Consider the following 26,973-nt stretch of genomic DNA (forward strand, 5'->3'; position numbering starts at 1 on the left):
TTCCAGCATCGAGGGCATTTGTGATGAGCCGATTTCTGGGCCAGAATCTTGCATTTAGTAGTATCTATATTCATATCAAGAAGTTTAGGAGGATGCCAGTTGGAACATGTGTATCCCTAACAACTTGCCTAATTTAGCTTCTCTTTCAAATTGGCCTGAAATAGATGCATCGGCATCACACACGTTCACATTGGCAGTAAGGAATAATCCCGCCAGATCCGATCCTATAAAAAAATGCTCGTCTCAATTCTCGCGCACATTCGATGATTTATTAACTTACCATCCATAGCGTGAAGCATTTCTCCCACTGCAGACTCCCTATCGACTGCAATGCTGATATCCGCTTCTTGTGATGTGCGCAAAACCCTATCCATACGGTCTGAATACCACAGATCAAACACCACAAGAAATGATTTCCTAAAGACTTACTTTTCTTGGCGAGCCACTTCTAATACTTGATTCACTTCGGTTTTCAGTTGTTTCAAAAGAGTATATTTTGCTTCCAAGTCATCATTCTTCCACGCGCTCTCCTATTTTCATTGTAGAGTGAAAAAAATGTATCTGACCCATAGTCGGTTTCACGGACAACTTACCATGGGGACCCAGCCAGCTTTGAAGACAGACGTTTCAGGTTGATGAGTGATTGTACGGTAATTTTCATAGATTTCTTCCGCGGTATGACATGCCACAGGTGATAAAGCAGCCGTATAGGATTTAAGAATCTGTCAGGTGCATCAGTAACATGTCGATAAAAACCAAAAACAGACCCTGTTCCTGGCTATTTGTATCACTTACGTGATAGAGTACGGTTTGGGCCATACGGCGTTTAGTTGACAAGGCTTTCTCGTTGTAGAGTCGATCTTTGATCACATCAAAGTAAAACGCAGATAGATCATTGGTGACGAAATTTTGCACATGCTGGATGGCTAGGGATGATGACGGTGAGGATCTCCACTCTCCGGAAGCAACGGAAAGAAACACTAAGCTAGTTGATCCGAAGCTTACCTCGATTAAAGACAAAGTTGTCATAGGCTTGTGTAACACGGTGATTAAAATGATAAAGCTCATGAAGCATGTATCGATCCACCTGCTCACATCAAAAGTTAGGAAGACCAATCTTCGTTTCTTATCCAGTCATTCTACCTCTTGTAACTCATTGTAAGGAACACAGTCCTTGGCCGAGAAATTGTTCAAATTGCCGAGCAAAAATCGGGCAGTGACACGGAATTTGCGCATGGCATCCGATACTTGTGCTGCAGACAACAAATGAGATTGATGATCTTTCCTCCCTTCCTTCTCCGTCCCCCTCCAATCGTTGAGCAGCATTATTTACCAATAACCGTAGGTCCAATGGTGAAATCCTTTGTATATTCGCTACTGGCAACCCAAAGACGAAGCACATCGCTTCCATACGCAGGATTCTTCTTCTTGTCCTAGAGAAAAACATTCGGTTACATCACCATGACATTCGAGGAAACAAATCAGTGTTCACAGCGTACCTTGCCACCGTGAGTAATGAAACTAGGCTCAATCGTATTCCCGAGACTCTTGGACATTTTACGTCCATTTTCATCCAACGTGAACCCATGGGTCACCAGGGTGCTGTATGGGGGTTTTCCAGTGGTGGCAACTATATTGAACAGTTTCAATCAGAATCGTAGGATATAAAGATATAACTACGCCCTAGACTCACTTGATGTCAACAGGGAGGATTGGAACCAACCGCGATGCTGATCGCTGCCTTCCAAATACACGTCGGCCACAGGTAAGCTGGGATCACTAATAAATCCATTCAATAGTCCATTGGTTGTTGTCGTGTAAGCGGCTGCCTATGTGTCCTTACCGGCCGGGCATATCGCGAAGCATGGTCCACGAAGTGCCACTATCGAACCATACGTCCATGGTATCATAGCCTCGCTTATACTTTTTGCCATCCTGACGGTATTCCGGGGCGACAAACACTTGATCGTCTTTCTCTGTCCACCAGATATCCGACCCACGCTCCTCAAACAGTTTAATGATATGCTCCACGGAAGATTCGGTCAACAGGACATCGCCCGTGCCGGCGTCATAGAGCGCAGGAATAGGCACACCCCATGAACGCTGACGGGAAATACACCATTCTTTTCGTGACAACGTGAACTGTTGCAGGCGTCGGATAGCTAGATTTTCATATATTACATCTCGGCACGTCACGTACATCTCAAGTTACGTCTCTTCACTTACAGACTTCAGGGATCATGCGAACGCCTTCTAATGCCTCCACCGCGGCTTTTTGAAGATTTTCTACATTGGCAAACCATTGGGCTGTTGCTCTATCCACAGGAAACCCAAACAAATTCGTTTTTACATCGCCATTTGTCAAATTACCAAAATCTGGCTCTTACCGAAGCATGACCGGTTGTTTCGTACGCCAATCATAGGGGTATTTGTGGATATAAGTGCGTTCCATGACCAAGCTTCCGGCGTCTTTCAATGCTTCAATGATAGCCGAGTTGCCTTCGGTAAAAGCAAACTTGCCTTCCAAGCCAAGACCCACTTCTTTGGTAAAGCGCCCTTCATCATCCACTATTTATTTTTTTCCCCTCCACCGTAAGTAGCTATCCATTTTATTGTCGCTCAAAAGCAGATGTTACCTGGACTGAAAGGTTCGATTCCCAATGCCATGCATGCTTCGTAATCCTCCATACCATGACCGGGAGCGGTGTGAACAAGGCCGGTACCGGATTCGTTCGTCACATGTTCTCCAGCAATCAAAGGGCTCACGCCGCCCATCAGCGGATGCTTATACGACGAACCCACCAGCTGTTCTCCAAGTACTGTATCTAGCACACGAACATCTTCATCTGGGACCCCCATCTCAGCACACAGACTCTGTAGACGATCCGTGCCAATGACATAGCATCCAGCCTGATCACCTCGCACAACTTCAACCAGACTGTAACTTAGTTGCGGATGAACAGCAATTGCCTACAGCTCCAGCCATTATTACACAGAAAATAACAGTGTCCTGATATTCATACTTGCCTTGTTGGACGGAATCGTCCACGGCGTAGTGGTCCAAATGAGTGCATAAATCGTCTTGTTGTCAACATGCTTCTGCCAGGAGGATGCCACTTGCGGTGCTATCGAACAGAATGAATGAATAACTCACTTTGGAAAGACAGATTCAGTTGATGAGCCTACCCAAACGAGTGAAAGGAAATCGGACATGGATGGATCGTGATTCATGCTTCTCTTCATATTCCAACTCAGATTCAGCTAAAGCCGATCTGTAACAAATTTGTTTTCAGTGAGATGACGATGTATGCAGCAACATTCGTCATCATCCATCTTACTTTGATGAAGGCGACCAGTAAACGGGCTTCAATTGTCGATAAATGTAATTCTTCTTTATCATGTCGAGGAATAGTCGTAATTGCCGGACTTCGTAGTCTTTGCTCAGGGTGAGATACGGATTGTCCCAATCGCCCATCACACCCCAACTCATGAAGCCCTCCTTTTGCTTTTCATATTCGCGCAAGGCTCGCTTTCGGGACAATTGCCGAATTTCTCCCGGTGCCAAACTGGCCAAAGCTCCTCTTTTCTATAAATATGTGATTGGTTCAAATGTCTGTTGCCTGAACTCGATTCGCTTGGTTGTGCTTGTGTTACCAAAATTTCTTCCAAAGCTTTCATCTCGATGGGCAAACCGTGACAATCCCAGCCCGGTCGATACCTACGTCCATGGTTCAACATCAAGGTTGATGTAAAAGGGAATCTGATCTGCGCTTACATAACTTTGTGCCCCTGTAGCACCTTGTAACGATTGACAATATCCTTTAAAATTTTGTTCATCGCGTGGCCTATATTGACTCTGATCCATCAGCTCAAGACCAAGTACTACCACGTATTATTTCATCGTACCTGCGTGCAAATTGCCATTGGCATATGGAGGACCGTCGTGAAGAATGAACAGGTCTTTTGGATTGTGTTTGAGCTAAGGCGATGGGGAGTTTAGATTGGAAGGGTCCACGAGGCGATCGCTGCTTTTTTGTGAACGATCCGAGAGAGCTTACCTGCCATGGATACAGCTCACTGGTGCAACGTTCGCGGAATAGGTGTTCGCGTTGGACTGCATTCGCACGTAAAGGAAAGTCGGTCTTTGGAAGAAGCAAGGTATCGGAATAAGCATTCTTATCCATGGTTTTGGGTTTGGCCAAAGCCGCTAATGATGTTGTAAATGGCTGTTGTCGAGTCGGGTTCAGACGCGCCGCCGAGCCTCCGACACGAAAGCTGCGTAGCGCAAACAAGGTCATCAGGGAAGTGTTGGGTGGTTCGAATTCAAGATCGCCTTATTCGCCCTGGTCTTACAAAAAGTCAGGCCCACTGAACAAGGAAACAGTCACATTCACGGCCAAGTCAAAAATAGGTTTTGTCGCAAGATCTAGGAATGCAGCCATTGGAGGGAGCCATGCGTCGATACATTGGTCCCATCTTCCAATATGCCAGTTACTTGGTTCGTGGCGCCTGCTTTATTCACTGCTTTAATCAATATGTTGTAGGGACCACACTGGTAGGTTTTGTAAAATCTTTTATATTACCTCACCCCACTGTTTTAACGCTCAAAATCCCTAGTGCTTGGGTCCTTCCATGTTACCGACATTTAATATGACCGGCGACTTTATTGCTGTCGAGCATCTATCCAAACGTTTTGAGACACTCAATCCGGGAGACGTCATTGTATGCATGTCACCGGCGGTGCCAGGACGAGCGGTGATGAAGCGTATTTTGGGCATGGTAAGTTGCCGTTTTTAGCGAAAAAACTCAGACCACCCTATGCTCAACAATTGAAATTTTCATCAATATATAGCCTGGGGATAATATTTGTATCGATCCGACAGAAAAGGAACGAAAATATATCAATGTAAGTTTCATGCAGACGCCGTTTTCCAGCGCGGCCAAATTCCAACCCTTTTTTTCGCGTAGGTTCCACAAGGTCATGTTTGGGTTGGAGGGGACAATTTGAGCAATTCTAATGACAGTCGCTCGTATGGACCGGTTCCTATTGGCCTTATTCGTGGGAGAGTTTTCGCCAAGGTAATGTATGGGCCCCGGATGGGCAAAGTCGCCTGAGGACTCCTGGGCTGTGCCCTAGGGTGACCCTGAGATGACCCTGAGATGACCCTAAGATGACCGAGCGGCAACTGATGAATTCTGCGGAAAATAGGTCTGGCCAACAACAGAAAGGGTCCGCAATGGATTTACGGCTGTTCCTCTCGACCAAGCATATCACTCATGATTATCTCGCGCCTATCATAATATACCTATTTATCGTAATGCAGCTTTGGCTTTTTCCCGTACCATGAAACTCGATGAATGACTTGCTTTTATCGAAGACCGAATTGCCCAACTGGTCGCTTTCAGTTATATGTGTGTTATTCAGTTTACATCAATCTTCACGTGGCAAAAAGAAGCTGGATCTGAATTGATAACGATCGGAGCAATTGACTCCACAACGACCCACATAGTAGGGAAGTGGTATTGTGATGCTGTCCGATCAATGATAGTTCCCGCCGGAAAATGGGGTAAAAAAATGGAATAATGATATTCATGAGACCAGTGAGGAACCAGGTTGAAGATGAAGTGTAACCAGAAAGCGCACCCAAGTATTCCCTCCTTACTACGGATTTTCCCCGCCCTCCGCGGCATCGAAATTTCCAAAAACCCCTGTATGGGCTCATTTTCAAATTCAGAAAAATCGAAACGAAAAAAAAAAAAAATTGACAGGTCTGCACAACTTGAATATCTATAAACCGTCATTACTTCAAAGACAACGCAAGGCGACCCATTGTATTTCTTGTTTAGAAGATTAGGATTTACATTTGCTTGGCCAGGGAAAAAGGGATTATATCCATTCATGCAAGTAAACTTTATACCAGTATATTTGATCATCTTGAAACTTAACCAGTCAGGGCATCGATAGATGAGAAAAGAAGATGATCATACAGGTTCACCAAATCAAAAAAAAAACACAAAGACAATGGGATCATTCATTCGCAGTTATCCACCGAAGAACAGAAGCAGAACTCAAGTAATGAAAGCCTTCAGTCACCGTTCAACAGAAGGGTATTATTTCATCCAAGTGGTTTGCTTCGGTACCAAAAAGAGTCTCTACGCTCTCTGCTTTGGACGGTTGGCCCTAGTCTGTTACTCTGGTGTAAAAAGCCGCCTGGAATTTTTCAATTGATTGGGAAACCATAACCATACTCGAGTAACCGCTGGACGGCTGCAGAGACGACCACATCTTTTATGTTCGAACCCAAAAAAGGAAATTAACTTTGCCATCATGTGGTTTTTTGGGGAGTTGTCCATTAGATTACGGACCAGGGCCTCCGTAACCAATCACTCGGAAAACCGAATTTACTGGACATGGATCAAGACGTGCATATTACCTTGAGATTTTTTGTTTCTTGCTTATAATGTTACCCAAACTGATGGAACTGTTAAATTGCCGTCACTACAAATGCAGATTTCAGTGTTTGAAATTTTGTGAAAAAGATAGTGTCCAAAATAAAAATTGTCAAATATAATTAAATCAGCAAATCACTTTTACTGGATCGAGTATACTTTTTTTTTCTCATAAAAGATGATATAGACCGAGAAATCATTCAAAAGTGGCTTTGAGTGGATGTTGAAGAGGTCAATTTTTGTAGGGACCCTCAGCTGGTGAAAAGGATGAGTGGAGGTACTCATTGAAGTTTCATTATGGAATGACTGTTGTTCTGCAAGCCACCTGAAATTTTCAACATTTTTTTTTTTTTCTTCAGAGCAAGGACCCAAAATTGTTGGAAGTGCGAAATAACATAATTTTTTTTCCTTCCTTTTTTCTCTTTTCTTAACAGAAGAAGCTCAGTCATTTGGACATCGAGGGAGGAATTATATATACTTCTTTAGTACACCACTTTACGAACGTAAATACATCCCCCCAGCTACTGCATTCTACTGTTTCGTCATGGTCAGCATTGCCTCCAACTCGAAACCCGTCGAAACCAAGGAAGAACAGCAGCCGTCTGTTACGACCAACAACTTCGACGATACCAACAAACACGCAGACAAACCCAAAGAAAAACAAACCGTTCCTGCACCCATTCCAAAAGTGAATCCATGGCAAGTCAAGAAATCAGAAACGACCACCGAGCAAGCCGCAGACAAATCCACCGAGAAACAAGGTGAATATACCATCCCAAAATTTAAGCTTTAGCCTGGATCTGTTTAATATTTTCTTGGGAATTCCCCTCCCCAAGGGTCCCATCCCTTTGCTCAGACCTGGAATTAAATTTCTATTACCCATCTAGATCAATCCACAGATGTGAGCTCGTGGCCCGCACCGAGTGAGACCCCCAAGGAAGAGGAAGTCGCTGAAAAGAAAACAGAAAAGTTCATTGCACCCAAAGGTACGGATCAAACAGTCTTTTTCTATTGGAAGGCGCTTGATTTTCTTTTGTTGGACTACCCTGACTAACTGTGATGGATTTTTTTTTATTTGTAGGTAAAGGTAAAGGCCAATGGAAGCCTTATACCCCCACCATTGTCCATGCCACTCCCACCCCTGGTTCCGGTCGTGCACGTGGCACCCGCAGTCGCAACGCGAATGACTCGCGCAAAGACAGAAAACCTCGCCGCAGCAGCCATTCCGGAGCGTCACACCGAACCAAGGAATCCAAGCCTGCCACGGCCCCCGAAAATCACACCGAAGACAAAAAAAATCTCGCCAATGGCGTCAAGCCGGCCGAATCTTCCGCTGCCGATGCCCCCGCTTCATCATCACATCACACCAGTCGAGGCGGTTTCCGTGGCCGTGGTCGTGGCCGTGGAGGTTTCCACGGTAGTCGTCATGTCAATGGTAACATGTTCCCCATGAACCGAGCCCGTCCCGTTTTTGTCAACGTCGACGCTGAAACCCTAAAAACCTATATCGTACAACAAATGTAAGTTTTGGATCCCTCTCTCGCATGCTGTGCTATTGTTTGACTCAATCCCATTTTTTTTCTATAGTGAATATTATTTCAGTATTGATAACCTTTGCAAGGATATCTTTTTGCGTAGTCAAGTAAGTGACTGGATAAAGAAAAAAAAAGCGAACCGAGATCAGAACCGAACAATTCTAACCAATTCATTTTTCCTTGTTTAGATGGATTCCCAAGGTTACGTTAACCTTGATCTGCTCGCCAACTTTAACCGAGTCAAGGGTCTTACGACGGATATGGATTTGATCCGCGAGGCTTTGAAACAGAGTGAATTGTTGGATTTGACGAGTGAGGATAAATTGCGCCGAAAAGAAGGTTGGGAAACCTGGGTGTTGCCTACTACCAACACGACCAACACCACCAATGCTACCACCGGCACTGCGGCTGCCCCCGAGTCATCGGCTCCCAACAAGTCTTCTTCGCCGGCACCCCATGAAACTGTTGCTGATGTGGTCAAGCACAATATTCCTGCCAACCCTCCTCAGCCTACGCTCAAGTCCTTGGCTGGTACTGCCAACCTTCCTTCCGGTACTCCCGCCGTCAAGAAGCCTTCCAACAACAATGAACGACGTGGTTCTCAAATGGACGAATTGAATGAAGACGATATGTTTGACTTTGACGATGACTGGACTGATGGCAGCCGAGCCAACACCGTGAAGAAATACTATCTCTCGGATGACGATTCCGACTTTGAAGATGATGATCACGAAATCGATGACGATATGGTGGCTCGTATCATGATTGTTACTCAGCGTAAGCGAGACAAGTCGCACATCTCGTATGATCGCGCCAAGATGAACGACGAAATCTCGGAAATGATCAATGAAGGCTTGTACCAGTACGAGACCGGTCTTGGTGGTCATAAGACCGTGACCAAAAAGATTGGTACCGCCGATCAGGATCACTTTGCTCAACTGAGCGCCAGTGCGAAACAGAGAGAAAGTGGTGAACTTGTTGGCAGCAATTTCTCTAGCAAGACCATTTCCGCCAAACCGTAAGTGATTTTTGGAAAAATGATAGATGCACAGGTCAACTAAAACATGGATGGATCGAAAGTATCAAGAATGATAAGAATGCTCCTCGCTTCTACCCTGTTCGTCCCGAATCACTTCCAAGCAGTGCTTTCTATGGTTCTACTCCTCGTTCAGCAAATAAGAAGGATGCCCATGATCAAGGCCACGTTGGTTGGGTTTTGAGCGATCAAGCTTACCATTATAACCCCAACGATCTGTTGTCGACGAGCTATGGCAAGTCGCCTTCTCAGAGCATGTTGTCGACCTCGGTGGATATGGCCCACTCGTTTGGCAACTTCCAACATCCCAGCCACGAATTACTGCGTGAAAACGGCTTTGTGCAAAACCGATACTACAAATATCATGCCAAGGCATTGAAGGAACGTAAGCAATTGGGTGTGGGTCAATCACAAGAAATGAACACCTTGTTCCGATTCTGGTCCCACTTCTTGCGTGATCACTACAACAAGCGTATGTACAACGAATTCAAACGCTTAGCGGTGGAGGATGCCAATCAGAACTACCGGTAAGTTGCGTCGAGTGGATTGAGACGTTTTGCTGGGTTATATATCGTAATCGTATGTTCATCCCTTTTTTTTTTATTTTCCAGTTATGGTTTGGAATGTCTTTTCCGATTCTACTCGTATGGTCTCGAGAAGCGTTTCTACAAGGAGATCTTTGAAGATTTCCAGCAATTGACTCAGGCGGACTATGATAACGGTTACCTGTATGGTCTGGAAAAATTCTGGGCATACTTGTATTACCGCAAGGACAAGGCAAAGAGAGAAATCAAGGTGACCGATTCTTTGAATGCGTTATTGAGCCAGTTCAAGTCGGCCAAGGATTTCAGAAATGCCAAAGCACCCAACAAACCTGAAAGCGGTTCTTACAAAGTACCACACCATGGTGTAAGTCTAATTGGAGGCGACGAAAGATAAACAGTGGTTCTAATGAGATGATTTATCCTCTTCTTTTTTTGTTACAGAAACAGCGAGGTAGTGTGAGTGGTCCTTCGGGTCCTGCGTCGCATGGTCCCCACTAAAACTGGCGCTTTCGACACTTTTTATTTTATTCCATTTACAAACCACCAAAGAAAAAAAAATCGCAGAGAGAACTTGTATTCCTTTTTTCTTTCTTTTCTTCTCTGTCATAAATTGTTTTTTTTTTAACGCCATAGACTCTTTTTCTTTTTTTTTTTTCTCTCTCTCTTCTTTTCTTTCTCGTTTCTTTTTTTTTTCTTTATTTCTTGCCCGTTTTTTTTAAAAAAAAAAATATTGATACTTTTTTTTTCTTTTTTTTTTTAAAGATATTTTCTACATCATAAATCATTGATATAAATATTTGTGAAAACAAAAAAGGTTTTTTTATGTAAAGTGATCTTTGATGACTGGTGGAAGGCATTTCTTATCAATCTATTGCAAAATGCTGTAGCCATGATCGTATATAAAAGAACGAAAAAAAAGATCGTATTTTGTGGCGATACAGTAAATCGTGGATAGTGAGAATTGTACACCTCTTATAGCTCAAACTAACATCACAGATAACTTTATAAACAGAGTTATCACCTATCAAGAAAAGACAAGCCTATTGGGAGCTTGGATTCGTGTCAGTGCATTGATCCCAAAAATTCCTTGCTGAATTGGGCAGCGCTTCCAGTGATCGGACGATTTGACCCGATTCGACCAATCACATCACCTATTTTGTGGCCTGACGTCACGACCTTTTTGAAAATTTCGGTGAAAGGTCCAAGTTTTCGCTGATGGTGCTGTGGTTTCCTTTGTACATTCCGATATAGACTGTTACAGTATGGCACAAAGTAACCTTATCCTCTTGCCGTTTGAAAAAAAAAGCTTGGTTGCAGTCAGTCCATTGAAACCTTGTTTTGTTGCTTTTAGTACCTCGTAGCTTCCGTCTTCTCGAGGAATTGGAAAAGGGCGAAAAAGGTATTGGTGATGGCACATGCAGTTACGGTTTGGCCGACGACGACATGCTCATGCATCACTGGCACGCCACCATTTTGGGCCCTCCTCATGTAAGTTCAAATCACAACTAGTTCAAACTATCCTACGCAACGGCGGGCGCGTTTTTTCTTATCTGTATTGTTACTTCCTTTCTTCTTTATTCCCATTTTACCTGTCCCCTATTTTTTTTTTTTTTCTGGTGACATTGACTAGTGTGTCCATGAGAACCGAATCTACAGCTTAAAGATTTATTGCGACGACAACTATCCTAATGCGCCACCCATGGTGCAGTTCACTTCGAGAATCAACTTGCCGAGTGTGAATCCTCAGAATGGCAGGGTAGGACAAAAAAACAAGCGGACGGGAAAAAGGGGGGAATGCCAATGGCTCAGATGAACTTAACTTCTTTGACGGTTGCATTTGGTTAGGTTGATCCTCAAAAGTTGCCTTGTCTTGCCCAATGGAATCGCTCCAATACTTTGGAAACGGTCTTGATAAGTTTGAGAAGGTAGGTCACCTGCAAGAGTGTGGCAATGACAAAGTTCGGGATTGGCTTATTTCGGGATATGGTTTTTCTTCTTTCTAGGGAAATGGGCACGGTCGGTAGAAAACTCCCTCAACCCCCGGAGGGATCCACATTCTAAATACCACGATGCATTTTTTTATTCAAGCACCTTTTTTTTCAAATCCACAGTTTTAATATAAAGCGCATTGGCCTGATGTTTTTTTTACATCAACGGTAGGATGTGATTGAACGCGTATATTTTTGCAATAGGTTGGACGATTGACAAAAAAATGGGGGGAGGGAAGAGGGGAATAGAATGTATCATGTTGAAATATAAATTACAGAATGAGAATGAAAAAGTAAGAGGTAGCCTTCTTTTTTTGTTTGAGAGAGTAAAAGTGCATCAAGCTTTAGAAGACGGAGTCTCTTCCGTCGGCTCTTGGGAATTGGCCGCCAGTCTTTGACGACGTTGATGACTCTTGAGGTGACGAGAGACTTGATCAGGCCTGGAAAACGATTTTCCGCAAGGGATGATAGAGCAACGGAAAGGACGTTCGCCTGTATGTACACGCATCTATTACGAACAAGACCACATTGAGTAAAAAAACTTGCATCGACAGAAACATCACCAGATGCATAGACATAGGCACGGACATGAGTGCAGAATGAGGTGATCAACGGTCATGCATACTTACGTGTTTTGTCAAATTACTGCTTTCAGCAAATTTCTTGTCACAGCCTTGGTATTTACATGAGAAGGGCTTTTCACCCGAGTGAACCCGCTTGTGAATGGTTAATGCCCCCGAGATGGAAAATTCACGATTGCAATTCTTTTCCGGGCATTTGTATGGTTTTTCACCGGTATGCGTTCGCATATGCTGGGTCATGATATTGGATTCCGAAAACCGTTTCTTGCAAACCGTACATTGAAACGGCTTATCGCCTTTGAAGAAAATAATCGAGTCAGTCGACCTTGTTTTCGTTGAATTCTCTTTTTTATTTTTATATTACCTGTATGGGTCTGGATGTGCCGCATGATCTTTTGCCGCTGGGTAAACACTTTGTCTTGACGGTCACATCCCGTCCACTCGCAAGTATACTCGCTTCTGCCTGTGCCGACGTGTTCCTCTGACAGGTGATCACGTAGATCGTGAAAGGTCTCGAAGCGTTCACGACATTTGGCCCATCGACAACCGTGCAACAATCGTTGACCCAAATGGTTTGTCAAATGAGCAAGCAAAGCATCCGATCCATCCACGGTGACGGAACATGAACCCCAATGACAGTTGAAATCAATGGTGCGGTTGTTGAGATGCTTTTTGAACAGATGAGGCGTGAGATCATCCAACGTACGAAAAACGGCCGAACAAGCCGCCCACTTGCAAATCATGGCCTCGGTTTCCATGTGTTTCCGTTTCTGGCCCAGCCCGCTGTCATTGCTAAACGACATCAAGGGCGACCTTGATCCAGTCAAAAGCACCGATCTGTCGCTACGATTTGGCGTCGAGGGAGTAATCAAAGATAAAGAAGAAGCGTGAGAATTAACGGATCTCTCGGGTTGCCGGTTGGACATTAGTGAAGGACACGCTGGATCGGTGCACACATTGGATGCCGAGGTCATATTCTCTGCGGCCGCCCTGGGACAGCATGCGGCGCAGCAATCGTCTTCCACGGCCGCCACGGCAATGGGTCTGGAGGCAATAGGGGAAGGAGCAGATGTTAACCGAATGGGTTGCTGACGAGTAGACATGGTCGATGCCTGAGTAATTCGTGCACTTGATATAGGGGCTCTCGCTGCAGGAATCAACGCTGACGGCAACACGGGCGGCTCTGTGAAGAAGTACAGCAAGCGGTTATGGTGGTGATGGTGTTGATGAGTCGGGCGTTCCTGAAGCGTAGTGGCAGGGTCGTCCGTGTCCTGTGTCCCTTGGACCGGTTCAGTGGTGGACGTCGAATGAGACGGTGAGGGCATAATCGGGACTCTGTGGGCGACAGAGGACGATGTAAGGAGACGGGGCGAACGACGACAGGCTTCCTCTGCAGTGTGCATGATGCAAGACGGAAAAAAGTCAGGATTTGTGAACTATCAATGATGGAATGGCAAAGGACGCATGGAAAAGGAGCACAACTGACTCTGGTGGAAGAGGGAAACCCAACCACACTCAATTCCCCATTTTACATGTTTTCCACACACACACAGCTAATTCCCCGAGTGACTGCTTGACCATCCGTGCGGGCCATCCTCCATCCATCCACGATCATTGGCCAAAACCCAAAAATATGCCTGACACAATTTCCTTGGCCAATCTGTCAGTTTTCCCCAACGGCGAAATGGTTCACACTACGCCGAAAACCCGCGAACAAGACTGATTCAAGATATATATAAAACAAAAATAACAAAAACGAACAAGGTCGGGCGGATTGGCAGCAGTAATTCGAGTCGGTTAATTTTATTGAATGAATTGACCTTTCTTTTTTTTTTTTTTTTTTTTTTGGTATCTAGTTATCCAAGAGGTTAATTCACGAGGATGCTTCTGCAGGTGCTAAAATAAAGTTGGCAGAAGACATGGAAGATCGACCACCTTGAAGAATGCCGACATGTGGCGTGATATCCCAATGCAATGATAAATTCGCCTGTTGAGAGCTGAAAGATCATATCAATTTTAGTTTTTTCTGTAAACGAATGCTAATTTTTTGTGCTACTCACGTCCATTTTCGGCTGACATCAATAAGCGCATACTTGTTGGACACCTTCTTCAGTGACAGTTTGGCATCATCTTTGCGTGTGATAATTCGGTCCCAAAGTACAATCGAATTGCGGTTCTAAGAAGAAATAATTATCAGTTTGACGTTCGATAAAAGCCCAAGACATATCCCACTTTTGCTTTTGTTTTATCACTAGGGTTACGTACGTGTGTCTTGGTCTCGTATTCAGCAATCACTGTAACGAAGATTTGCTTGGTATTCCAATCGAAAAATGGTGTGAAATCTGTTATCACATGAGTCACGTTTATATAGCGATTCCACACGCTTTTTTTTTCAACTCTTTATATACCAGCATCCAGATCAAACGCCACACGCGCAAAGTCACTCTTGGGTTGACCGTAGTCGTAATTCTCAGGTCCGTAACGACGTTTCACGCTAATGTATATGCATAGTTATTCCATCCGCGTCATTTCACTTGGGCCCCCCCCCTTTTCAATTCGCACTTACATTCGCACAAGATTATTATCGATGGTAATATTGTTGTCCACAGCCGGATAGCCTTTGATGGCAGAAATAAGGGCAATCACGCCCAGCACACAGCTGAGAGCAGTGAGTGCATAAGAAAGCAGCACCTGAAAAAAAGAAACCAGCAAAGGAAGCATGCCATGAGCAACATATATAATTTATTCGCGTCGAGACAATTTTACGTTGGCACGTTGTTGAAGATTATACATGGTGTGCTTCTTTTTTTTTTTGGCACTGGCTGCTTATTCCGTTAAAAGGAGATACACGAGCGACGTGGCTCAAATGTGCATGGCGAAACAAGTGACTGTTATTGGATGCGCAGTTTGAATAGCTTCATGGAAGGATTCTCGAAGCCAGTTTGTGTCCAGGCATAATAGACTAGATTGGATCACACACATGACAAGGGTTTTCGATAAATGCAAGTCCGCCTAATCAGGCCTTTTTCGAACGGGGGGGTGGGAAGGGCGTATTTCATGCATCATCGTTTTGCGTCGTCATGCAATCATCATAAAAAGTTATGACTACTAAATGGAATATGGATTCACAACTGACAGATATGGGTATAAAAACCATCGTTTGGGACAGTCTCTCTCGAAACCGTGTTTATTAAACTACAAACTTATCACATAAATCAAAAATGGCTGACGCTCCCGGAGAACCCGTTACTCTCAAGTCCAAGATCTTGGGCACTGTTGCTAGTGCAAGCCAATCGTATGCTCCCTTGAAGAGCATTTGTCAAACCGTTTGTGGTTTCCATATCTACGCTCATGATATGACCCGTCAAGTCCACGCTCATCATTTCTGCTCCCACGTCAACGAAGATTTCCGCCAGTGTGTTATTTATGACTCGCCCAATTCCGATGCTCGTCTTATTGGTATTGAGTACATTATTTCGGAAAAGTTGTTTGCAAGTAAGTGGTTGCGTCCATTTCAATCGATGTATGACTGATATACTAATTGTTGTTGCGAAGAACTCGATGATGAGGAAAAGAAGTTCTGGCATTCGCATGACTACGAAGTTCGCGGGGGTACGTTGGCTATGCCGATGTTGAGCGGTATGCCCGAAGTGGCCATTAGCGCCGCGGAACGTCAACCCATGTTGGACTTGCAAAAGACCTACGGCAAGACTTGGCATACATGGCAAGTAGACCGTGGTGATACACTTCCTTTAGGTAAACTATTGTAAAATACAGCGGACTCCATGAATCTTGTCTCACTGACCTTTTCTCTATTAGGTCCTCCTCAGCTCATGATGGCTCTCACTGCTGACGGTCAACTGGATCCCGAAATGGAACAGAAGCGTCAAAGGGAAGAAGGAATCTCTACACAGACCAAGAAGGACGAACGTAAAGACTTCCCTGAGTACACTCCTTTGGAGGGTGCCGACCACTGGAAGAGTGGCAAGTCCGTCCAGTTGAAAACAGAAACCGTGCAATTCAAGAGCAAGTAAACAACCTGTTAGGATTGCCCGAATTTGTATATTGTACTTTTACGATCAAGTATCATGTGTATAAAACTGCTGTAAATTCGAAATAAAAACAAAAATTCACTGTGAACAAATGTCGTAGTCTTCCTTATTTTTCCATCTGCGACAGTACACAACATCTCTTTGTGGGCAGAACACTCAGCATGACGTCTTTGATGCGTGCGGTCGAAGAGCAATTTGACGATGATGCACATTATTTTTAAAATTGTCCTCGACAAAGTTATCCTTGGTCAGGTTATTTTTGGTAGGCAAGAGAATACTGGAGTTATATCGGATCGTGATCCTAACAAGACGTTTATGCGAGTACCGCACTGCAGTGTACATGGCGTTGGCCTTATTTTTTTACATCGTCTTGAATACAGGGTATTTGATATATAAGCTCTCTTGTTGACGTGCTGTTATGAGCAAAGTGAGCATGACATTCAATGATTCTGTGCTTTTTCATTTGATTCCATGGCTTCTGAGGATATGGTCTCAGACACTGTGTGGTATGTATGCATGGTGGTCTACTTGAATTAAACCTGAATATTATAGGGCTGCATAGTAGCATGGTAATGCCTATGCATAAGCCATTACAAAGGGTGCCATCATAGCAAATTTTTCTCTTGGTTGATTGGAAAAAAAATAGGCATTAAGAAAAAAAGTTGGGCTTCGAGATTCCGACGTCCCAAAAAAAGCGAGTCATGGTCCGTGACGTAAAACATTCCAAATATGGGTAGCAGTCCTCACCCTGGTTCAAAGTTAGGGCTATCCAAATTCAATTTTTTTTCTCGTTCCCCTTCCTCGATACAAACAAAATTGCAAACATGTTTGGCATGCGCAAGTGGTCTACTCCTGTTCTCCGTCCCGCCGCTCCCTTCATCATTGGCGGTGTCGCCGTGTTCTTCCTCGTCGCCAAGGCCCAGGACGCTATGATCAACTGTACGTAGTCATGTTTACATTGGACATTACAAACTGTGTCACTTCCTTTCAGTCGTTTCGTCCACGTTATCTAATCTCTTTGTTCTTATTTTTTTCTTTCTTTTAATAGCTGAAGAATACAGAAACGATCCCAGAAACCCTGCCAGTACGTATTATGATGAGCGTTAGCATTAGTAATCCGAGTACTCATTCTTTTTTGTACTTTTTTTTTAGTGGCTGCTGGCAAGAAGGCTCACTAAATATGATCTCTCATGGTCGAATAAAACCCACCATCCAGTCGATTACGTGACTCTTTTATATTCACAAAACATTGTTATAAAATATCACAAAATTTGTTTACATGTGCAATATCTCGCTGTGACATGATGAAAACTACACGTGGAACACAAAATGGATAGGAGGAAACGGTCTTTCTTTTTCATATCACGACACGTATCACTTTCTATTGTGTTGTTTTATTGCATTTTTTGTGAAAGAGAAAAATTTGGAGGGAAAAGAGGGGAGGGATATTACAAGACCTTGGCCTCAGATTTCAGTTTGTTCACCAAATCATCTACACTTTCAACCTTGCTGCCACCGGAACGCTTGGCGGGTTCTTCTACCTTTAATGTCTCGATGCGGGGCGAAATATCGACGCCCAATTCTTCGGGAGTGATCTTCACAATAGGCTTCTTCTTGGCCTTCATAATGTTGGGCAACGATGCATAACGGGGTTCATTCAAACTAGAAAAAAATATACCATTTTTCCTTGTTTATCAAACTGCTTGGTTGTTTTTGGCCCTTCCAATCCAACTGTAGGTCGTAAACTTACCGAAGATCAGTGGTGATTACAGCAGGTAACTTGGTGGCGATGGTTTCCAGACCACCGTCCACTTCACGCGTCACCTTGAGTGACTCGTTCTCAATTTCGACCTTGGAAGCAAACGTTGTCTGGAGTATAAAAAAAAATTAGCTTCAAAAAGGCCGTGGGAACTTTTTTTTTTGTCCATCTTTGTAAGGACTAACTAACCTGAGGCCATTTGAGTAAGCCTGCCAACATTTGTCCTGTTTGATTACTATCATCGTCAATGGCTTGTTTACCGAGGATGAACAAATCGGGTTTCTTTTCCTGCTTCTCTGCATAGGCCTTCAAAAGTTTGGCCACGGCCAAAGGTTGTAAAGTGCTGTCATCCTTGACTTCGACGTGCACTGCACTGTCAGCGCCCATAGCCAATGCCGTACGCAAAGTTTCCTGCGCCTTGGCCGAACCACAAGAAATAGCCACCACTTCCGTTGTTTTCTGCTTTTCCTTGATACGAATAGCCTCCTCCACAGCAATCTCATCAAAAGGGTTCATGCTGTGCTTCACATTACGGTCGACATCGGTCTTGGCTGCATTGACGCGAACCTTGACGGCTGGAAAAGTAGAAGTTGAAAAAAAAAAGGGGGGGGGGAGAAAGAGGAAGGGGGTGAGTGATAGTTTTCTTGAGGCGACAACATCAGAGTGGGATCATGTTGAGATTACTCACCAAAGTCAATGACACGCTTGACAGGGACAAAAATACGCAAAGACTTGGACATGGTTATTTAAAGTGAAGAGTGAAAAAGACGGAAAGAGAAACAAGGATAAAGAATTGCACGCCTAACGCAGTACTCGAGATGACAAAGTTTAAACCGCGAGAGCAGCATTGGCGTGAATTGAAATTTTTTGGATTTTTGAGGGCGTGTGACATCACACCTCATCCCTCGAGTCATCTTTTTTCACATGCCCAGGTCAACCCTGCCGATTTTTGATGACTCAATGACATCTCTCACGTCCTTTTTCTAAAAAAAAAAATCTCTGAATTTCGTACCTCCTATTCATTTGGCAATATGTTCAAGGGATTCAATATCTCCCCATGTGTCATTATTCTATCGTGAAATCCCTGAAGTCGAAAAATAACGTGGTCCTTTGTGTTGCTGTTGCTTTCTACTGTTGCGCTAAAGGATCTTACGGAAATGGATGGCTTGCCACAAATACATTGATATGCTCTTTTTATATACACGAAAATGAAACTATTTCAAGGAACCATGGTTCTATTGGAAGCTCATGGTCATGGATGGCATTTCCAAGTCTTGTAGAAATCAGATAAGACGAGCAAGTTACACGCGTTCGCCAGCTGCCAGCTAAATTAGGCAAACCCACTTTCCCACGATCTCTTTTCGCCAACGCCATGGACCTTACCATTCAGATATCACTGACGTAAAGAACCATATAATTCAAAAAACATCGCATAAATGCTTTGTCAAGGTTCTCTCTTTTTTTGCAGTATTTCAAGGGACGCCCTTAAAAAGCCATGTAGAAAAAAAGGCGCCTTATAAAAACTCTTCATGTTGGAGGGAATGATGTCGTATATAAAGGATAAATATGACTGCCGCTTTCACGTCTTTTTATTTTTATCATGACTTGCGAATAAATAACATGTTCCAGCACATTTATACATGCATCATTTGATGACCCTAGAATTTGAATGTTGATCAGGGACCGTCAAAAGGATGCTGTACTTGTATCATATGCCGGGACAGTGAGATAATGAGACTATGCGACGATGTGTGTCTTGAGTTGTTTGATCAAGTCTTGGATGACGTGAGGGTTGGCCAAGGTGGATGTATCTCCTATTTGGTCGGCTTCGTTGTCAACGATCTTGCGCAAGATGCGGCGCATGATTTTTCCCGAGCGTGTCTTGGGCACATCATGGACCACATAGACTCGCTTGGGAGTGGCAAAGGGACCAATGGCTCGACGAACATGCAATATCAGTTCCTTTTCTAATCCTTCGACGGATTCCACACCCGGTTTCAAGGTACAAAACGCGTGGATGGATTGACCTGTCAGATCATCATGACCACCAATCACTGCCGCTTCCGAAGCCGCCTCGTGCGCCACCAACGCAGACTCGATTTCGGCCGTAGATAATCGATGCCCAGAAACATTGATCACATCTAATTGAGTTATAAAACAAAATGGTCAATCACGGATTCACTGACGATGGCTTGCCTCTTTATTTTTTCTTACCATCGACGCGACCTCCGATCCAGTAGTAGCCGTCTTTATCGCGCGAGGCACCATCGCCCGTAAAGTAATAGCCGCGGTACACATTAAAATAGGTATCCATGTAGCGTTGATGGTTGTTGTACAAGGTGCGTGCCATGGATGGCCACGGTTTAGCGATGGCCAGCACACCGGAAACGCTATCGCCTTCCAAACGTTCGCCTGTATGCGGATCGAGAATCACAGGTTCGATACCGAAAAAGGGAACCGTCGCCGATCCCGGTTTCATGGCCACCGCGCCTGGCAACGGACTGATCACTATGGATCCGGTCTCGGTTTGCCAATAGGTATCGACGACAGCACATCGGCTTTGGCCCACTTTTTGGTAATACCATTCCCAAGTTTCCGGATTGATGGGCTCACCAACCGATCCAATCACGCGCAGCGTTGACAGATCCCACTTCTGGACCCACTCATCACCTAATCGCCGCAAGGCCCGAAGTGCCGTGGGGGCCGTGTAAAAGTGAGTGATCTTGTGCTGGTCAATGATGCGCCAAAATCGGGACGGGTCAGGATACGTTGGCGTGGACTCAAACAAGACCGTGGTGACCCCAAGAGCCAAGGGTCCATACACAATGTAACTGTGACCGGTAATCCATCCAATGTCTGCCATGCAGGCAAAAATGTCCTCGTCGTGACAGTCAAACACGTATTTCACCGTGGCGGCGGCTTCCAGCAAGTACCCTGCGGTGGAGTGCATGACGCCCTTGGGCGTACCGGTGGATCCGGATGTATACAGAATAAATAGAGGATCTTCAGCATTCATAGACATCGGTGGGCAGTAAGGCCGTGCTTTCAAGATTTCTTCATGGTACCACACGTCGCGATTTTGGACCCAGTTGACTTCCGCTCCCGTACGTCGACATACCAACACACGCTCCACGGTATCGATCCCTTGCAACGCTTCATCTACAATGAATTTGGTGGCAATACTACGGCCGCCTCGACGCCCTTCGTCGGCGGTAATCACCAGCCGCGTGCCACAATCCCGAATACGATCGCGAAGCGATTCAGCCGAGAAACCAGCAAAGACCACGGAATGAATGGCACCGATACGAGCACAAGCCAACATGGCAAACACAGCTTCGGGAATCATTGGCATATAAATAATGACGGTATCACCTTTGCGTACGTCAAAGGATCGCAATACATTGGCTAACCGACACACTTCCCGCAACAGTTGATCGTACGTAAACTTGCGAACGTTGTCTGGTTCATCGCCTTCATGAATCAAAGCAACCTAGCAGTAAATCCTTCCTGTCAAGTTCTGCCTGTGAATTTATCAAACAATGAGACAACTTACCTTGTCTGGATGCTGAAAGGCATGTCGATCGATGCAGTTGTATGCCGCATTGAGCTCACCTTCCAGAAACCAACCAACGTTCCCGTCCACAAACGAACCATTTTGAACCGTCTCAAAGGGCATGCTCCACGATAACAGATCCTTGGCAAGCTACATAGCAACAAAACCATTAATTTTTTCTCTTTCTCTCCAATAAAAATGAAATGACAATGGCGATGTTTTTACCTTTGCAAAAAAAGTTTCGGGATGCTTGATACTTTCCGTCCACATGGCCTTGTACTTTTCAAGGCTGTCAATAAACGGTTTCTCCTGGCCATCTTGCAATAACCGCTCCGGAACTGGATACACTCCCTCAGCCATGGTTACTGATACGGACAAGAAAGAAAGAAAAAAGGGCAAGATTCAAGTGAGATCAAGGGATAATCAAGATTGTCATCTCATTAAAATAAATATAAAAAAAAGTGATTGCCGTGGGTGTCGGTTCATTTTTTTCAGATAATATCTGAGACAGAAAAATTCGCCCTTTCCATGCATAAATTCCGCTTACACTTTTTTTTTGGCGGTTTTATATCTTTTTTTTTTTTTTTTTTTTGTGTGTATAATTTTTTTTCATCCATTACTGCCATGTCTTTCAAGGTAAGACGAGTTTTTTTTCTTTCGATATTTCTTCAGCGATGGATTGCCAATGACGTGGTGTTTTTATAGTATTTATCGCAAAAAGTGGCTCAAGCCATCGATGAGGAATTGATGTCAGCAGCAGGAGGATTCTCGGTCGATCAGTTGATGGAATTAGGTAACTATTTTTTGGGGGTTTTCCACGTCCGTCATGAGTAAGCACTTATCAACTGACCCGACTCAATTTATACAGCTGGTTTGAGTGTGGCTCAAGCAGTGCAGAAATCGTTTGACAAGAAAAAGTATTCGCGTGTTCTCGTGTGCATTGGACCTGGTAAGCATGATGATGGTGGCGGCGGCCAAGCGGAGACTGAAAAATGATTTCATCCCTAGGCAACAATGGTGGCGACGGTAAGCCAATCAGCATTGTGCTGTGATTTTTTTTTTTTTTTTTTTTTTTAGTTTTTGGCGATACGAGTCAATAACCCACGTTTTTGTAGGACTTGTGGCCGCTCGCCATTTGTATCATTTTGGTTACAAGCCTTCGTTATACTATCCCAAGAAACCAAAGAAAGAATTGTACGAGGCAAGTATCATTTTTTTTTTTTTTTTTTTTTTTTTTTGCGTGACAAAATAACATGGTGCAAGTGAGAATCCAAGGCTAAATACGATGCATTACAGCGTTTGTTAACTCAGTGTCATAATTTGGACTTGCAAGTGTTCGAAAGCGACTTTAAGACACACCTGGAGAAATCGGATGTGATTATTGATGCCTTATTCGGCTTCAGTTTCCATGGGGATCCGCGAGATCCTTTCAAGGATGTGGTCGAGGCCTTTGAAAAGACCGATCGACCGATTGTGTCGGTTGATATCCCCTCGGGATGGGATGTGGAACAGGGGCCGACCGACAAGGTCAAATTCCAGCCTCAGGTGCTGGTTTCATTGACCGCACCTAAACTGTGTGCCAACCACTTTAAAGGTCAACGCCACTTTATCGGCGGCCGGTTTGTGCCTCCGTCCGTGGCCCAAAAATTCGAATTCGAAGTTCCCACTTACCCAGGCGCAGAGCAGGTTGTTGAAGTCTAAAGCGTATGAGAAGGAGGTTTTATTTTTTTCCAGTAAATGCAAAAATGAAATGATGAAGGAAAGAAAGACCATATATAAACAACAGATGAATCGCAAAAAGTGTATGACAGTTATTGTTCTTCGAGAAATTCCTTGACACTACACATCCAGTGTGTCAGTCAGTAAAAAGTACTGTTCCGACTGAACAATCATTCATGGACTTACCTCGGTGCCACGCTTTTTGTTTTGAGCAGTGTTTCTTTCCATTCTTGTTCTGGATTGGATAAAAAGGTGATGGCACCACCGCCACCCACAGACACTTCCACTATGTCGCGTTGAATCGTCCATTAGTTTACCAAGCAAAGAGAGGAAAAAAAAAGGTGTTGGGCATTAAATCATTACCTCCATTGGTTTTTGTCGCTGCGACGGCTGTTCGAATGACGACATTAAAGTCGGCTGAACCATCGAGAGAAAAGTAGCCAAGACAGCCAGAATAGACACCACGCGGTTTATGCTGTTCCAGTTGATCCAAGAGTTGAACAGATCGCAATTTTGGCGCTCCTGTCATGGAACCTAATCGTGTAGGAGCTCAGCTTGATGCTTTCATACCAAAGAAAACAATTGACAAGTAAATGTTTATACGCTTACCGGGAGGGAAGCATTTGCGCACAGCCTCTACGCTGTGAACGTGAGGACGCAACGTGCCACGAACAGTGGACACCAAATGGTGCACTTTTTCATAGGTTTCCACATGCATCAATTTCGGCACATTGACGGTGCTCGGTTCGCACACCTGGGCAAGGTCGTTTCGAATCAGATCCACAATCTAACATTCTCAATAGTGAGTACCACAAATATATATGGCTCTGATATCCCAATCCTACCATAAGATTCTCGGCTCGTTCCTTGACATCCTGCCACAGAGTTTGTTTCCGTCGATCGTCTTCCTGCTCGCGTCGCATCTCACATTGCTGCGCTCCGTCGCATTCATGGTCGGCACAAACACACGACAAGACGCGACCCATGGTGCCTTTGATCGGTTTCATTTCCGCTACATGGTCCGCCGTGACTTTGAGGAACCGTTCGGGACTGGAACTGAACAAGGCCAGGTCGCAATCGGGGAACACCATCAATGACGAAAAAGGTGCAGGGTTGTTCTTTCTTAAATGTCGGGTGTAAAACCACCATAAACTGGGATCCTTCATTTGCGTACTGAGATCTAAAGGCAGAGAAAGCCGGAACCGCGTAGTCAGACAAATTTCGTAAGATTCGCCTTCATGGATTTCCTGCACACAACGTTCAATGGCCGCCAGATAAGAAGATCGTTGGACGTTGGCAGAGAAGAGATCGGAACCGGGAATGTGATTGAGATCGACTCGAGGAAACGGAGTAGAGCAGGCAGAGGACGCCGGGGTCAAACTGATGTAATCATTGGCCAGTTTGCGGCGACGCACCATTTCCGATACATGCAAAAGTGCCTTTTCGGCATTTTCAACCCACTGGATAGCGTCCTCCTTTTTCAAACCGATCTGTCCCAGCAGAGAAGGTTGAGAGGAATCTTGTTTCTGTACCAGACAGCAAACATAGATTTGATGAGCGATGTGATCAAACACCCAGAACCGATCCACAAACTGAAAAGCTGCATCAGGCTCTTCAGCACAAGCACAGCAGTGGGGCCGGTTTTCTGCATGATCCTTGCACGGACATTGTTGTTCGATCGGGGTCACGTAACCTTGCATACTTTCTCGCTTCATTTCATAGCCGAAATAGCCCGCTAACCCACCGTAAAACGGAAGCGTCTGTATTTTGTCCTGCGGGGAACACAACTGCACCCCATCGCATTGTCTCAACAGCCGAGAGACATAGTCGAAAAATGAATCCGTGTCCGGTAAAAGCTGTGATTGGTGCGACCCGTCCCGCGAGGCCACATTCACTTGTCGGTGAAGAGTGGAATAAGTCAGTGAAAAAGCGGGATCAACGGATAACACCGAGGTTTTCGAATAAGGAGAATTGCGCTGTAATGGGGGGGTGAAACAAAAAAGCACAACGCGTCAGCTACCATGTTCGATCGATGCCCAATCAGCAAGCTTACCCTACTACTATCCAACCAACTGATGGCCTTTAAATCGATGCCGTAAAGCGATTGCGTGGAAATCATTTCTTCCACAAAGCACTCTGGGTCCACCCAACTCGGACAACTTGCTTTTACAACCAATTCATACGGCTCGATGGAAGGGGTAACGGGAGTGGCTGGTATCTTTGGAAGGGCGGCCGAGCAATCAAGTATATCGAGTGGTAGAGGCACGTTGAAGCACGGACGTTGTACCTACAAAAAATCCAGGTTTTAATTTCAACGTAATTGACTTGGTTTGCTCTGTCAATGCAAATAGAAGCAAGCACCTTTTCCATCCATCTGCGCGTTTCGTGAGCAAAGTTACGCATCATGAGCATGCCGTATTCGGTCGAAACGGATTCGGGATGAAATTGGACGCCCCATAATGGCAACGTTTTATGCTGGAAACCCATGATGGTCACGGTTTCACCTGGATGATTTGTATTGGTTGCCGGTTGAGGAAGGTAGTGATGATGATGAGCCTCGGTGGTCTTGCTATTATCATCAACAGAATCCATCACATAGGTTGCGTTCTGCAGAGCTTCCATATCGGCGTCGTCCTCGTAGCAGAAAGCCGTCAATAAGAGCGAGGCAGGTAAAGCTATGCACAAGAGGAGCGAATCAATGATAAGTGGGGCGTGCGAAGAACGAACAGATCACAAAAACGAGACACTTACAAGCTCGGTCGACGACGAGCGAATGATACCTTACTGCCCAAAAAGGCGAGGCACAACCAGAAAGGACGTCATTGTAAGTGGTATATGTATGATTCTGCACATGAATCTGCGATAAACGTCCATGCATGATTCGAGGGGCATAAACGACCTGGATCATCATAAGAGGGACTTGATTAATCAATGAATCCGAGCTATCGAATGACGGATCGACGTCGATCTTTTTTCTTCTTCTTTTTTTTTTTTTTTTTACCTTTCCACCCATCAAATGCGCCATGCCTTGATGTCCCAAACAAATACCGAAAATAGGCCGGTGACATTCTTGCATCTGCGGATCAAGCTGAGCCGCCAACAATGGCGTGCAGAGACCAAAGTCCTAAAACGAAATCAGCCTTTTTAATTAACCGCCAAAAATGAAAAAAAGCACGCCAAAGTATTTCGATGCGCGGATCTTACCGAGGTACGTTCCGGTCGTCCGGGACCAGGGGATATGATGATATTGTCAAAGTGGGGAAGAATATGTTTCTTGAAATACTCCCTGTCAAATATAAGCCAAAGTTTAAGTGACTTGCTCAAAATGGAAAAAAAATGCTATGCATTATTTAAGAAAAAAAATTTACCAAGGGAACTGATCGTTGCGAATCACAACTACATTGTGAATATTGCTGCACAGCTGCAGTAGGTTAAAGGTATAGGAATCGTAATTGTCAATGATAAGGGTCTTTATGCCATCGACCTCTTCATGACCGAAATCTGCCATTTGCCCCAATCGTTAGTTTTACAAGTAAAGAAAGCGGGAAAAAGGCGTCGATTGGAGCAATTTTAAAACTCCAATAACTGGGATCGAGTCACATCAGATCTCACTTGAAAAAAATGCACCAACTGGTGTTCGTCTTTTTTTTTTTTTTACATCCAGTGACTGTGCGTCGGAGGTCGACTACCTTGGGGGACCCTTTTCTTTCTTTTTTTCCCTTTTGAACAATAAGCGAAAAATTCGGCGGACTTGG

At 44.5% G+C, this 26,973-nt stretch overlaps 12 protein-coding genes across 12 annotated transcripts; 6 read left to right on the forward strand and 6 right to left on the reverse strand.

The window, feature by feature from the left end:
- Positions 1-84: 84 nt before the first annotated feature.
- On the reverse strand, positions 85-4,184 carry BYT42DRAFT_504697 (tRNA synthetases class I-domain-containing protein; the record flags this gene model as incomplete). The annotated part of the gene is made up of 21 exons (XM_051564987.1): positions 85-224; positions 281-366; positions 430-530; positions 594-722; positions 796-926; positions 1,006-1,087; positions 1,144-1,253; positions 1,334-1,433; positions 1,500-1,602; positions 1,690-1,779; positions 1,844-2,025; positions 2,249-2,315; positions 2,388-2,568; positions 2,637-2,970; positions 2,995-3,116; positions 3,193-3,272; positions 3,339-3,552; positions 3,627-3,718; positions 3,776-3,845; positions 3,907-3,979; positions 4,059-4,184. 21 exons carry the CDS (start codon positions 4,182-4,184, stop codon positions 85-87), a joined length of 2,613 nt encoding a protein of 870 aa, XP_051418840.1.
- A 163-nt stretch (positions 4,185-4,347) lies between these two features.
- BYT42DRAFT_140828 (mitochondrial inner membrane protease subunit 1) lies at positions 4,348-5,351 on the forward strand. The gene is made up of 5 exons (XM_051562238.1): positions 4,348-4,555; positions 4,618-4,779; positions 4,853-4,906; positions 4,969-5,079; positions 5,210-5,351. The coding sequence occupies exons 1-5, from the start codon at positions 4,433-4,435 to the stop codon at positions 5,279-5,281; spliced, it is 522 nt and encodes a 173-aa protein (XP_051418841.1). The 5' UTR covers positions 4,348-4,432; the 3' UTR covers positions 5,282-5,351.
- Positions 5,352-6,994: 1,643 nt separating this feature from the next.
- Positions 6,995-9,960, forward strand: BYT42DRAFT_595855 (uncharacterized protein; the record flags this gene model as incomplete). The annotated part of the gene is made up of 7 exons (XM_051570888.1): positions 6,995-7,211; positions 7,338-7,436; positions 7,532-7,970; positions 8,038-8,092; positions 8,174-9,003; positions 9,066-9,548; positions 9,633-9,960. 7 exons carry the CDS (start codon positions 6,995-6,997, stop codon positions 9,958-9,960), a joined length of 2,451 nt encoding a protein of 816 aa, XP_051418842.1.
- Positions 9,961-10,694: 734 nt separating this feature from the next.
- Positions 10,695-11,703, forward strand: BYT42DRAFT_587671 (ubiquitin-conjugating enzyme/RWD-like protein). The gene is made up of 3 exons (XM_051570189.1): positions 10,695-10,838; positions 10,918-11,054; positions 11,197-11,703. The coding sequence occupies exons 1-3, from the start codon at positions 10,829-10,831 to the stop codon at positions 11,377-11,379; spliced, it is 330 nt and encodes a 109-aa protein (XP_051418843.1). The 5' UTR covers positions 10,695-10,828; the 3' UTR covers positions 11,380-11,703.
- A 188-nt stretch (positions 11,704-11,891) lies between these two features.
- Positions 11,892-12,878, reverse strand: BYT42DRAFT_505123 (uncharacterized protein; the record flags this gene model as incomplete). Its single annotated transcript, XM_051565006.1, has 3 exons — positions 11,892-12,062; positions 12,184-12,431; positions 12,500-12,878. The coding sequence occupies 3 exons, from the start codon at positions 12,876-12,878 to the stop codon at positions 11,892-11,894; spliced, it is 798 nt and encodes a 265-aa protein (XP_051418844.1).
- A 1,082-nt stretch (positions 12,879-13,960) lies between these two features.
- BYT42DRAFT_648806 (signal peptidase 22kDa subunit) lies at positions 13,961-14,979 on the reverse strand. The gene is made up of 6 exons (XM_051572749.1): positions 14,902-14,979; positions 14,702-14,826; positions 14,544-14,629; positions 14,401-14,477; positions 14,196-14,311; positions 13,961-14,132 (listed from the first exon to the last, which is right to left on the reverse strand). Exons 1-6 carry the CDS (start codon positions 14,926-14,928, stop codon positions 14,009-14,011), a joined length of 555 nt encoding a protein of 184 aa, XP_051418845.1. The 5' UTR covers positions 14,929-14,979; the 3' UTR covers positions 13,961-14,008.
- Positions 14,980-15,356: 377 nt separating this feature from the next.
- Positions 15,357-16,169, forward strand: BYT42DRAFT_595839 (uncharacterized protein; the record flags this gene model as incomplete). The annotated part of the gene is made up of 3 exons (XM_051570883.1): positions 15,357-15,630; positions 15,691-15,891; positions 15,955-16,169. The coding sequence occupies 3 exons, from the start codon at positions 15,357-15,359 to the stop codon at positions 16,167-16,169; spliced, it is 690 nt and encodes a 229-aa protein (XP_051418846.1).
- Positions 16,170-17,011: 842 nt separating this feature from the next.
- On the forward strand, positions 17,012-17,365 carry BYT42DRAFT_505025 (ATPase, F0 complex, subunit J; the record flags this gene model as incomplete). The annotated part of the gene is made up of 3 exons (XM_051565001.1): positions 17,012-17,126; positions 17,236-17,271; positions 17,340-17,365. The coding sequence occupies 3 exons, from the start codon at positions 17,012-17,014 to the stop codon at positions 17,363-17,365; spliced, it is 177 nt and encodes a 58-aa protein (XP_051418847.1).
- A 162-nt stretch (positions 17,366-17,527) lies between these two features.
- On the reverse strand, positions 17,528-18,764 carry BYT42DRAFT_600612 (uncharacterized protein). The gene is made up of 4 exons (XM_051571006.1): positions 18,635-18,764; positions 18,136-18,521; positions 17,938-18,056; positions 17,528-17,849 (listed from the first exon to the last, which is right to left on the reverse strand). The coding sequence occupies exons 1-4, from the start codon at positions 18,684-18,686 to the stop codon at positions 17,636-17,638; spliced, it is 771 nt and encodes a 256-aa protein (XP_051418848.1). The 5' UTR covers positions 18,687-18,764; the 3' UTR covers positions 17,528-17,635.
- Positions 18,765-19,683: 919 nt separating this feature from the next.
- BYT42DRAFT_504678 (acetyl-coenzyme A synthetase) lies at positions 19,684-21,859 on the reverse strand (the record flags this gene model as incomplete). The annotated part of the gene is made up of 4 exons (XM_051564985.1): positions 19,684-20,087; positions 20,161-21,436; positions 21,500-21,649; positions 21,725-21,859. 4 exons carry the CDS (start codon positions 21,857-21,859, stop codon positions 19,684-19,686), a joined length of 1,965 nt encoding a protein of 654 aa, XP_051418849.1.
- A 264-nt stretch (positions 21,860-22,123) lies between these two features.
- BYT42DRAFT_595842 (YjeF N-terminal domain-like protein) lies at positions 22,124-23,200 on the forward strand (the record flags this gene model as incomplete). The annotated part of the gene is made up of 6 exons (XM_051570884.1): positions 22,124-22,135; positions 22,205-22,292; positions 22,368-22,448; positions 22,508-22,525; positions 22,615-22,700; positions 22,796-23,200. 6 exons carry the CDS (start codon positions 22,124-22,126, stop codon positions 23,198-23,200), a joined length of 690 nt encoding a protein of 229 aa, XP_051418850.1.
- BYT42DRAFT_141183 (ADC synthase) lies at positions 23,186-26,930 on the reverse strand. Its single transcript, XM_051562239.1, has 11 exons — positions 26,587-26,930; positions 26,423-26,504; positions 26,220-26,342; positions 25,970-26,117; positions 25,580-25,893; positions 25,272-25,505; positions 24,064-25,194; positions 23,828-24,005; positions 23,582-23,740; positions 23,405-23,504; positions 23,186-23,338 (listed from the first exon to the last, which is right to left on the reverse strand). The coding sequence occupies exons 1-11, from the start codon at positions 26,724-26,726 to the stop codon at positions 23,311-23,313; spliced, it is 2,637 nt and encodes an 878-aa protein (XP_051418851.1). The 5' UTR covers positions 26,727-26,930; the 3' UTR covers positions 23,186-23,310.
- Positions 26,931-26,973: the final 43 nt, after the last annotated feature.

The sequence above is a fragment of the Radiomyces spectabilis genome, assembly GCF_025331425.1.
Source record: "Radiomyces spectabilis strain NRRL 2753 chromosome Unknown BYT42scaffold_16, whole genome shotgun sequence".
NCBI lineage: Eukaryota > Fungi > Mucoromycota > Mucoromycetes > Mucorales > Radiomycetaceae > Radiomyces > Radiomyces spectabilis.